At 35.9% G+C, this 11375-nt stretch overlaps 1 protein-coding gene across 2 annotated transcripts; it reads right to left on the reverse strand.

The window, feature by feature from the left end:
• Positions 1 to 254: 254 nt before the first annotated feature.
• On the reverse strand, positions 255 to 10174 carry LOC11442044 (mediator of RNA polymerase II transcription subunit 15a). Of its 2 annotated transcripts, XM_003597907.4 has the most exons (12): positions 10005 to 10174; positions 8920 to 9043; positions 8258 to 8369; positions 8028 to 8148; positions 6499 to 7722; positions 4707 to 4777; positions 4288 to 4362; positions 2752 to 4071; positions 2284 to 2625; positions 1523 to 1723; positions 1347 to 1435; positions 255 to 724 (listed from the first exon to the last, which is right to left on the reverse strand). In XM_003597907.4, exons 2-12 carry the CDS (start codon positions 9027 to 9029, stop codon positions 520 to 522), a joined length of 3870 nt encoding a protein of 1289 aa, XP_003597955.1. In that variant the 5' UTR covers positions 9030 to 9043; positions 10005 to 10174; the 3' UTR covers positions 255 to 519. The 2 variants fall into 2 exon arrangements, with proteins under 2 accessions (XP_003597955.1, XP_013465575.2); XM_013610121.3 differs by lacking the exon at positions 10005 to 10174 and having other exon boundaries at positions 8258 to 8325.
• Between the last annotated feature and the right edge of the window lie 1201 nt (positions 10175 to 11375).

Below are 11375 nucleotides of genomic sequence, written 5' to 3' on the forward strand. Positions count from 1 at the left end.
CAAACTGGACTGGTACACTATCTTACAATAAGTGTACTGCATAATCTACTCTTTTTTCTGTATAATCTCTGTCTGGTGTTGTGAGGACTGAAGACCAGTCTAATCTACTTTAGCAAATGAGTTTTTTTTTTCTCTTCAAACATTGCAGCTGTGGGTTGCAACAGGGTGATTGGATGAAAATATACAAATACAATCACCTATTTTTGTAAAAGAGGTGTCATTTTTATGCGATAAAGAAAAAACTGCACTCATACTTCAACAAAAATCACATTTGTATCGGGGTATAACTATATAGCCTTCTGTATTAGTTATGAACAAGGCCTTTGCTGAGAACAGTATGATTCAAGTCATAAATAAATTTACTAAACTGAATACATTAGACAACAACATACATTGCAGTCACAAGCCGAGTACATTAGACAAACAAGGAAAAGACCGAGACTTTTTACACAACAAAACATTGAACAAGTCTAAGAGCAGAATTTGAAAACAACAAACAGTTTGCATGGCGCACAACGGTTACCATGTGGAGCAATCCTCCCAAGAGCCGTACTTAGAGCTGAAAGTCCCTCCACCACTCTGTTGTGCATACTCAGAAATAACTGTTCGAGCACATACATCCCAAGATTTTGCTATCTCTTTAAGAGACATAGGTTGTGAAAAACCTCGTAATGATATGCTAAACCTTGACTTTGCTTTGGCAGAAAGATCTTCATTCTCAATACTGTCAGAAATATCCAACAACACTTCATTTATCAGAAACAGAATTCTCAGTAAATTTAAGATGAACCACGGAGATGGAGAGAAAAATAAATTGGGGAGTGACTGGATTAACTTGTTATTCACTTATGCCCCCTAGTATCAATTCATAACAGAAGAAGAAATTATAAGAGGCACCTGTCAGCCTTAACTACTTTACTCAGTCAGATACAATAAAGCAAACAAATGCTTCATGCATGAACAAAGTTGGCGAATCATAATCATTGAAGGTTTTGCAAGAAGTGAACATTGCTTGATTTGCGGAAACATTCAGTTTTGAAAAGTTGTTTTTTGACTTCTAATTACGAAAATGCCAAAAAAAAAATTTATGTTATTTCTTTTTAAGATTTTGCAAACGAAGCAATGAAAACAATAAATAAAGTTGCACTGATTTTGGTACAAATTTTTAAAAGTAGAGGATACAAAGTGAACACAATAAACAGACGAACATTTTCTCAAAACAAATAAGCCTTTTTGCTGATAAAAGCAAGCAAAGAACATATTTGGCATCATAATTCAAGGTTGACTGAGATATTTTATTTGGAAGAGAAATAGCACACTAGATGCCAAAATACCGATTCTCTCACCTGGATTCAACTGGAAACTTGTCGAGGAATATGGGAGAATAATTGGGATAATTTGTAGGAACAAGGAGGCGCAGGGGATGAATTGGCGACTGCATGGCAGAAAAAAATAAAGTTACACCAAAGCTGTTTAAAAAAAATAAACAAATCTACATAATTTAATAGTTTCGAGAACCCACCATTTGAGCTGAACCGTATAGGGCTTTTAAACTTGGACTGAGAGCCACGGCAATGTAAGAACATTTGACAATAGTCCCTTCTGCCCCTTCAGCAGCGGCTGCTGCTGCAGTTTGATCAACTTCTTCATCACTTATGCTCACTACTGTGTCAATAAGTCGCTGATTAACCTCCCTAATTTCTTCCAGGAGGGCATGATTAGCCTGCCATATAAGTTACAAATTCAATATCAGCATTCGGAAAATGTCCAGAGCAAATTCACAAATTATGAAGAGATAGCCTTGCAATACTAATTTCAAAATTATTGTAAACCTACAATCTAATGAATCATCATGTTATAATAAAAAAGTGTCAATAGCTAATTTGGACCATGCAAAATCTTAAGTGATTATACAATGGATCCAATTGAATGTCCAAGTTGACTATTCAATACCTAATATGAGAGTTACTAACATCACGTTCCATGTCCTAAGCTCATGTCACCCTTGATTATATTTTATAAATGAGGATAATGGTCAATTGTAACAATTTAAGCATAACTATAGTTGTTTCTCTTGAATCGCCATTATTTTACAACATGCTCTAGTATCATTTGAATCTTTAGAAAGAAAAACCTAAATGCGTGTAATAGCAATATGCATAATGTATCAGCAATTAATTGAACTCATAAATGAATTGCAGTGGCAAGCCAAAAAAATGACAATAATAACAAAGGTATCAATTATTAAATAAAACAAAACAATTAAGAGAAATAATGCAGTACCTCAAACTTTGGCTTCTTGATATTGGATGTTGCAGTTGACTCTAAATCAGAAGCCTCCATACCATTTAACTTGATACTATCATTCACACTACCAGCAGATGATACAACATTCAAGGGTGTAGCATTGGTGCAGCGTTTCATCCTCCTGGTTCCATTCGCACCATCTTGGGTGATGAAATTTCTAGCCTGAAGGCGACAATTAGTCATGGCAACCAAATCTTCACCAACAGCAGCTCTAGATCCATTGCCTGGAGCTGACCCTGCTATCCTATCGTTCATGCTGATAACTGAACTAATATCGCTGACAGCTGCACTTAAAGCCGCAGGGGTCAACGAACTCACCTGGAATCATGATTAGACATCAATTAGTCATCTACAAATCCAAAATTAAAAAGAAATTTATGTCATGTTTGTACAAGCTAAAGTCACAAACACTGATCGGGCCAGCTTTTGATAAACGAGACTAACCGCTTTAATTAGGCGGTCCATAGGCTCCTCAGTAACAGTTGACTTTCCTGAAGAGGGCGCTAATGCATTACCATGAGCACCATCTGGACCGGTGAACTCTGCCAGTAAAGGAGAGGCTGATATTCCAGGAGTTCCAATGGCAAGAGATTGAGCAGGTGCTGCTCCACTCCCTGTTTGCTGGTGTCCAACATTTGCAACATTTGATATCGATGAAACACCAGAAATGGGCTTTTCAAAATCTCCTGGCATAGGAGATGGAGCTAAGGGAGGTGAAGGAGTGGGGATTATAAAAGGCGAGTTAGCAGATTGCATAGGGGTGCCAACTTTTGTCACAGATGGGAGGTGATTTTGTTGATCAACCTGGGGAGACGAATGTTGTGAAATCTGTGGAGATGTAGCCTGTAGGAGTTGGGGTGAAGAAACGGGAAAAGGACCTTGTTTCAACTGTTGATGGGGATAAGCTGAGCGTTGACTGGAAGCAAGATGTTGCTGAAAAACCCCTGGCTTAGCATTAATTCCTTGCCTCATCTTCATGTCATTTACATCATTCATTTGGTGAAGTTGTTGCATTTGATGTGTTTGCATTTGCGCAGGCAGCTGTTGTTTTGCTGGCTGGTGCAACTGCTGCTGCTGTATCATTTGCTGCCTCTGCATTAGTTGTCGTTGATATTGTTGTTTAAATTGTTGACTCTGCAACATCTGTTGTTCCTGCTGTTGTTTCAGTTGCTGGTGTTGAAGCATACCAGAACCTGGCTGAAGGGGATTAAGATTTTGTTGGATCATATTTACCCCCGCTTGTGAAGATAAAGAGCTAACATTAGTTTGTTGAGGAGCAGTAACGGAATTTTGTTGAAGGGAGCTCATATTTCCTTGTCCTAAATCCAAACTGGCACTAGGTTGCATTGTATTCATCATATTCTGTTGTGCTGTAGATACACCAGACAGAGAGCTATGTTGCATGCTCGTCAAATTATTCTGCTGCATTGTTGGTACAGGGCCTTGCATGTTGGTGGTTTGCAACTGAGTGTTCATTTGATTTTCATGGGATTGCACTTGAGTAGCTTGGGGCTGTGTCTGTGACATGGAGTGCATGTGAGGTGGGGGAAGCTGCCCTGGCTGCAATGAAGAAATTTTCCTAGGCCTGTTTGTATTTATGAAATTTATAATCTGCTTCTCATATGAACCCAGTTTCTCCTTCAAACTAGGTGAGATGTTGCTCTTGGAAACCTGGAGGAATGTTATAAGACGCTCCAGCATCATTTTAAATACCTTCAGCTTTTCAAGCTGATCTGACTTTGGCTGGTGGGGAAGAGAATCATGCTGATAGAAAAAAGAAGATACAACATTAAACTCAATAAAAATAAATTATAAGCAAATACTGAAAAAAATCAAGAGCTTCATTTCAAGAGAGTGATGGGCTGATGGCTAGATGGTGTTCAGCACACACTGCAACCTTCATAATTTTCCAGGATAATTATAGCAGAAAAGGCTTATTTATTCATAAAAGCTACTAAAAAGTTGCCTAAAGAAATCTACCTGATGAAGTTTCGTTGCGATTTTCTGATACATCTCGCTAAGCTCTGGCAAGTAGCTCTCTTTCATAGCTTTGATCTATTATTAAAATCATCCAAATCATATAAGGAATGTGTTAGAAACCATAAAATCTCATGCAAATATATCTGTATTAATTGGCACAGTAAGTAAAATATTTTTTTCCCATTTGAAAATGCCGCCAATCGCCCATATCTTTTCATATATTTTAGATGAAGGATAAGAATCATCCATATAAAAAAACAAAAAGCATGGATTTGTCTCCATTTGTTTCCTTAACTGATGAGAATTCCATGTTCCTACTATTATAAAATAATTCTTAGCACAAAAGCCATTTGTTTGAAAATTTTCTGTTGTTCAACCCAATTTACCCAAGAAATAAAGTTGAGAAAGTAGCATATTACTTTTTGATACACTTCTTCTTGCCAATCACCCCCACTTGTCTGTCCAGTCTGTGCTGTTGAATCCATAGAATCTACAACAGATATATCATTAACTATGTACACACATAAGCATACATAGCTAAAAAATGTGGAAATCTGCTTTTTTTTTCCTTTGCGTTTTTAAGAGATATGGAACAAATGGGATAATCATAAACTAATTTACATGACTTCATTCTACCAATTTGAAAAAATGTATTCATGAAATATTGTGGTTTCCTATGGACTTCATGAAGATACTGAAGTTGGGGGTAATCCTAAAACAACCGATAAATAGACCTGAGAGGCACAGGCCTTGTGCCATAAACAGTATAAACATTTCAGACAGGCCTTGTGCCATACCACATAGGCACATACATTCAGACGACTTCCAAAAAGCATTCAGACAGGGCAAAAAATGAAGGATAAACAGTTCGTGAAATGGAAAAGATGAAGACAACAGTCTCAATTTTTCTTTAAATGAAATAAGATGATTATCGGGATATAAAGAAACACGAGATGAGCAAAAATCACCAGGATTGCGCAAACTAACCAATCCCAATAATTTTGGATTTGGCATTTCATATTCCATAATAACCTTCTCAAAATCTTGAACCTGATTGAAACTAACCTAACGACATCTATCAAAACCCTATGATATGCTAGAACACTATCATGATTGATCTGAAACTTGAGACTGGGTGTGGTTCTGTCTTGCTGTTTTATCTATGCCTTGATTTTGACCTGCTAGTCACTGATTCAAATTCAAAGAGGGCGCTGTTCTACCTTTGACCTCTACAAGTTGATTTGTTTTAGGGTAGTGTTAACTTGTGCTCTTAGGGCACATGTTAAGAAACCCAAAAGAAGAAATATTCTCTAAAATTTTGTGCATTCAATTCATTAAAAAGTTAAAGATTAAATGCAATGCACACATTCCAATAAATTAATTCTATATTTGAATCATTAACTTGTGCCTTAAGGGCACAAGTTAACATTTCCCTTTGTTTTATTATATATTGTTGTCCAACCCTAGACTTATTTTGGTATATTACATTTTCTGTTCAGCCCTTACAATTAACTAAAATGTCAATCTTTTAGTGTTTTAAGATTCTAATTTGTAACATCAACTTTTGACTTTATCTCTCTGTTGTCAAAGCGGAAAAGCGGCGCGGCGCAGCTACCCCAAAAATTGACGCCCCGCTCCACCGTTTCGCAGCCGCAAAACCTGCTTCCCACAAATGCATGACTCGGTGGCGTTGTGACGCGGATCCTTGTTTTTGGCCGCTCCGCGCCGGGAGCGGCCGCGTTTGACAACAGAGCTTTATCTTATTCTTTGTATCCAATTTTTACTGGGATAGACAAGTAATCAACCTTAAACTTCACGCTTTGACAATCTATGCATCTAACCCCAAGGGTATGTTTGGATGGAGGTTTTGGGAGGGAGGGTTGCTTTTCATTTTTAAATTATAGACACTATAAAATGTTTTTAAAATAAATTAAGTGTGAATGAAGTACTGTATAATCATTAATCATGTTTTTTTTTTTTTAACAATCTTTAATCATGTTGTAATTTCCATTTTTTAAAAACATCAAATATATTTCAAAATATAGACTTAGCCCGACAAAGCCCTCCCCACCAACCCCCCCTCTCTCAAACAAACCCTAAATGATCCTACGTAGTAGATAGGGCCCTAAAAATTAGACTACCTCTTGAGCCATAATTTCAATTGATAAAAGATAGAAGGACACAAAAGTTGTGTAGGTCCAGATTGCTTACTTGACGAAGTTTCTGGGAGGGGTCTTTGTGATTGATATATCTGCTTTTGTTGATCAAAAACACCCGATTGTTGAAGTAAGGACCCCGATGCCTGAAGCCTTTGCTGCATATCTCGTTGCAAGGGATTTGGTTGTTGTTGCAATTGAGCAGGCTGAGATTGAACCTGTGGCATCAATTGCTGCTGCGGAGCTTGTGGCTGTGACTGCTGTGGTTGAGATGGTAACAAATTTGATGCACCTTGTTGTGATTGTTGCTGCATTGGAACCTTCGATTGTTGTAGCACATGTGCAGAGTGCTGGCTTGTCTGCATGCCTGAATTGCCAGATTGAGGTCCAAGGACCTGTTGCGGCTGTAACCCAGGGGCATTATTTCCCAACTGCTGATTTATATTTGATAGGTTGTTTTGCTGATTTATTAGTTTCTGCTGTTGCAAGTTTGAAAGATTATTCTGTTGGGCAAGTAACCTTTGTGATTGCTGCAAATCACCAACATTATTCTGTGGCCCAAGTATCTGGTTGTGTTGCATGTTGGTTGCATTTGCCTGTTGACCCATAAGCTGTTGCTGCGGCTGCTGTTGTTGAGGCAAAATTGACTGTTGAGTTATTGGTGTTTGTTGCTGATGCATAATAGAAGTCTGTTGTTGCTGCTGCTGCCTGATAACCTGGGGGTGTTGCTGAAGCATGGACTGTGTTGACTGTTGACCATTATTAGATTGCTGATTGTGCTGAATGCTAGATAAAGAAGATGTTTGCATCATGGAAGGCTGTTGCATGACAGATTGCTGAGAAGATTGCAACTGATTTGATTGTAGAAGGTTCTGCTGCTGCTGCTGTTGCTGTTGCTGTTGTTGCTGCTGTTGGTGGTGCTGTTGCTGTTGCTGCTGTTGAGATTGCATCTGAAGCTTTTGCCTCAAAAGCTGCTGTTGGTACAGATACTGTTGTGGATTCTGTGATTGCTGCTGCTGCTGCTGCTGTTGTTGAGGAACAACCTGCTGCCTTCCTTGCATTTGTCTTTGGGAAGCATTGAACATATTTTGAATGTTGGAATTCTGGCCATTCGCGATGGGAGTCTGAGTTAGACCAGATACGGGTGGCAAGTTAGGTTGAGATGCAATATTATTTTGAATGTTTTGAGATAGAAGCTGTTGACGTGACTGGGGCTGATTGGGCAAAGGAATAGGATGTTGCTGCCCTTGATTGAGAACTTGAGACTGAATACCAAGTCCTATTAAAAAAAGTATGATTGACCAATTCAGAGATGCAAAAATAACTATGATGTAAGTCAGACTCCAATTGATTCATGATTCATTAACAACACAAGAATAATATTAATATAAAAAATATTAAAAGCAATAGAGATTGAAGATATAGTAAAAGGATCATCATGTAGGACAAGAAAAAAAGTTTTAATGATATTCGAAAGCAAAATGTCAGCGTATAGTCCCAATAGCTGATGTGGAAAGATATGAAACAACTGAGAGCTAGATACTCTCAGAAAACTATCAACGTGACAAGGCTCTTAAATGCAACCTGGGTCAGGAGGTTGATTGCTAGGGCCAACTTGATTCGGCGGTATATTGTTGGATATAGTGCCCTGGGATTTAGTCTCCATCGTAAGCATCTTCAAAGATATTTTCCGTAGATAATCAGACTGAAATTAGAAAATGCCAGAATAAATGGTCAATCTTCTATAATGGTATGTGTTTGTTGTATAGGTAACTATAATTCGATAATCAAGTGGCTTCTAATTAGCGATATACCTGGCTTGTTGCAGCAGTATAAATCTTCTCTTCAAACCTTTGGGCAATCTTCCGAAGTTCATGCAATCCTTCTTGACCAGAAACAGGAAGATGCCTTTTTAATGTGTCCATACTCCAAAATTGAAAAACAATGGTTCAATTATTAAATAATATGAATTATTGATATGTTATATTCATTAGACAATCCTCAAATGATGGAATATGACTCACATGTAAGAAGACCTAATTGAAATCATCTAGACATGTTCTCATAAAAAATAAAAAAAAAGATAGTAGAATGGATGTCAGACATGGATTACAGAAACTATAAATTTTCTTGGTAACATTTTAGATAGTCTTCTTAAAAAAGATTCTTTGTAACATGAGGAAAATTCAATCTTAATAAAAGCACTATAATTTTCCGCTAAACATCCATTTGCCATAAAACCGCAAACAAAATGAGAAGAACGTCACACAAGAGCCAAATACAAAACTCTGAAACAGTACGCAGAACACCCCAAGTTCTTGTTCAAATCAACAAGGTAGCATTCTCCACCCAAACACACCATGTGTTTACAAAGATAGCAGATCAATCAACAATTTATATTTAATTGTTCTTTTGATATGAATTAATAGTCAAAAACTCATCAAATCAGTGATACAGTACTAAAACTAGAGCTTACATTTTGTTGACAATTCTTTGGCGTGATTCAGGCTGCAATTGACCTCTCCAATCACTAGTATCCATATTCGGTTCAGCACCTTGATTAGGTCTCCAATTATTGGTATCCATTGAATTTAAATTAACTGAAACCACAAAAAGCCAAAAGAAAATTAATGTTCTTGTCAAATCAGACTCTGAAAGGAAAGTATAAAACCAGATTATACACAAATATAAAATTAAAAATGGTAATAAATGGCGGTTACTGACTTGTCGGAGCGCCAAAAAGGGCTATCAATAAAATCGTGCTTTTAGTCCCTAACATCAGCTTATTGGGCTATGATGTCATGGACTAAAATCATATTTAAGCTAAAAAACACAATACATAAGGCAATCAAATCTATAAACATTGTCGCGGTTTCTAACATATATAATGTAAAAGTTGTGTTATTTAAACATTTTTATCTCTATCTCTCGTAATTTTTACCTTCAAAAACTTGCACGTTTTTCAAAAACACACAAAAACAAAAGACACCGTAATTTATATCAAAATTTGTATTCAAAATATCATTACTCATAGATAATATAATAATCATTTGTTCAACTGACATGCGCGCCAAAAATTAGCGCGCGCATATCAGTTGAAAAAATTATTATTATATCATCATGTATGAGTAATGATATTTTGACATAAAAAATTGATTGAGGATTTCCATGAGGAAAATCCTTGAGAAGATTCCATGGATTGTAGTAGTTGAAACAAACAATGGTTTTAGTTTTATCATCTAACTAAACATGTTAATTAACTAACCTTATACCTAGCAAAATAAGAATTATCTTACGAAGAATAACAGAATCAAAAGCAAAAGTAAGGTGAAAAAAACAAATACACGAATCATATATATCTAGCGTTATTCTTGTTGATCGATTATTATTCATTCTTATCCAAAGAGATGATTAATTTTTCTTGGAAGATCTCAACTATTTCTTCTTCAAAGCCTTTGAATTCAATCAAACCGAATCAAACAAATAGTAGCAAAATCAACGAGAAGATTTATTCATTCAAAAAATGAACGAGAGAGAGAGAGAGAGGGAGTGAAATGGAACCTGATGGCGGTGGCAGAGGCGGTGGAGATGGATGAATATTCCTCCTCCTCCGCCGATGGTGGTTAACGGTGGCGTTGTTGCGTGTCTGAATGGGGAGCTTGAAGGTTAATTGAATTGAGGCACTCTCTCCCAATGTCAAAGAAACTTGTAAGAAAGACCGACTTCATGTCATCATTCATGTTTATATATATAAGACTTGTCTTAAATTTAAAGACTCCCTCACTTTCCATTTTTTTAATATATAATTTAATTTAATACAAAAAGTTTATTCGTAAATAGTTGTAAGGACGTTAATATGCATGATCTTAGTTCGAAAATGAGATTTTTGTCCATGTAGATTTAAAATATGTAAGTCTATCATTCGGTTATTTAACAAAAAAAAAAAATTTAACAATATATTTTTCAACTCTTCTCTCTAATTAAATGGTTAAAATTCACATGACTTTTACCAAATTTATATTGGATTCATATGATTTGATGTGACCTAAATGAATTTTAATTGACAAAAGTGAATGTCTTGAAAAAAAATATGTATTAAATAGTATGTTATTGTCGTATAAATACAACTCAGTTGATAATCGCAACAATAATAAAGGAAATGCTAACAAGTTATCGATAATAAAAAAAAAAAAAACCTTTTTACATGAAAGTTATCGATTATTTTCATTTTTAAATTTTTAACAAGTGTTCTTAGAACATTTATCAGCAACACCCAATCAATAATACGCACGGATTAAATTTTGAACCTTAAATTCCCGACTGTCCATGTTTCAAATGTGTTGTTTGGAGTTTGCATGATGACTAATGATGGCTTAGATGACAAAAAAAATCATTGAATTGAATCAAGTTTGATCATAGTAATAATATCACAAACTTGATATGCTAGGTTAAGCTATGAATTAATTTTTGAAAATGTGAAAGTTCATGATTGTTATTTTCATTTGATTCTCTCTTTTTTAGAGAATTTCTTAAAATGTGAAACTCGCACTTTGTTTTTGTTCGAATTTTTCTCATACAATTAAAGTTTTAAGCGGCATACCATGTCGTTTGCTCATTATTCTCTTTATTTATCTTTCATTGTGATTTCATATAAAGTATAATTTATCTAGTGATGGTCGTGTGATTATGTGAACATAACTTATAGTTGACAAGGATATTGTAATATGCAGAACTAGGGTTTGAACTTAAACCCTCACTTATTCGGACCTAGATCCCCTGTTGTAACTGCTTCACGCAGTTACATGCAATAGTTGATGATCTTAGCCACAGAAAAATGATTCAATGGTTTAGATTTTTTTTTTTTTTTGCCAGTTATCACACAGTTTGATCTCAGTCGTCAATAAAAATTAAACAACTAAGATCTGTTACAGC

Source organism: Medicago truncatula, chromosome 2, assembly GCF_003473485.1.
Source record: "Medicago truncatula cultivar Jemalong A17 chromosome 2, MtrunA17r5.0-ANR, whole genome shotgun sequence".
In the NCBI taxonomy this organism is placed as follows: domain Eukaryota; kingdom Viridiplantae; phylum Streptophyta; class Magnoliopsida; order Fabales; family Fabaceae; genus Medicago; species Medicago truncatula.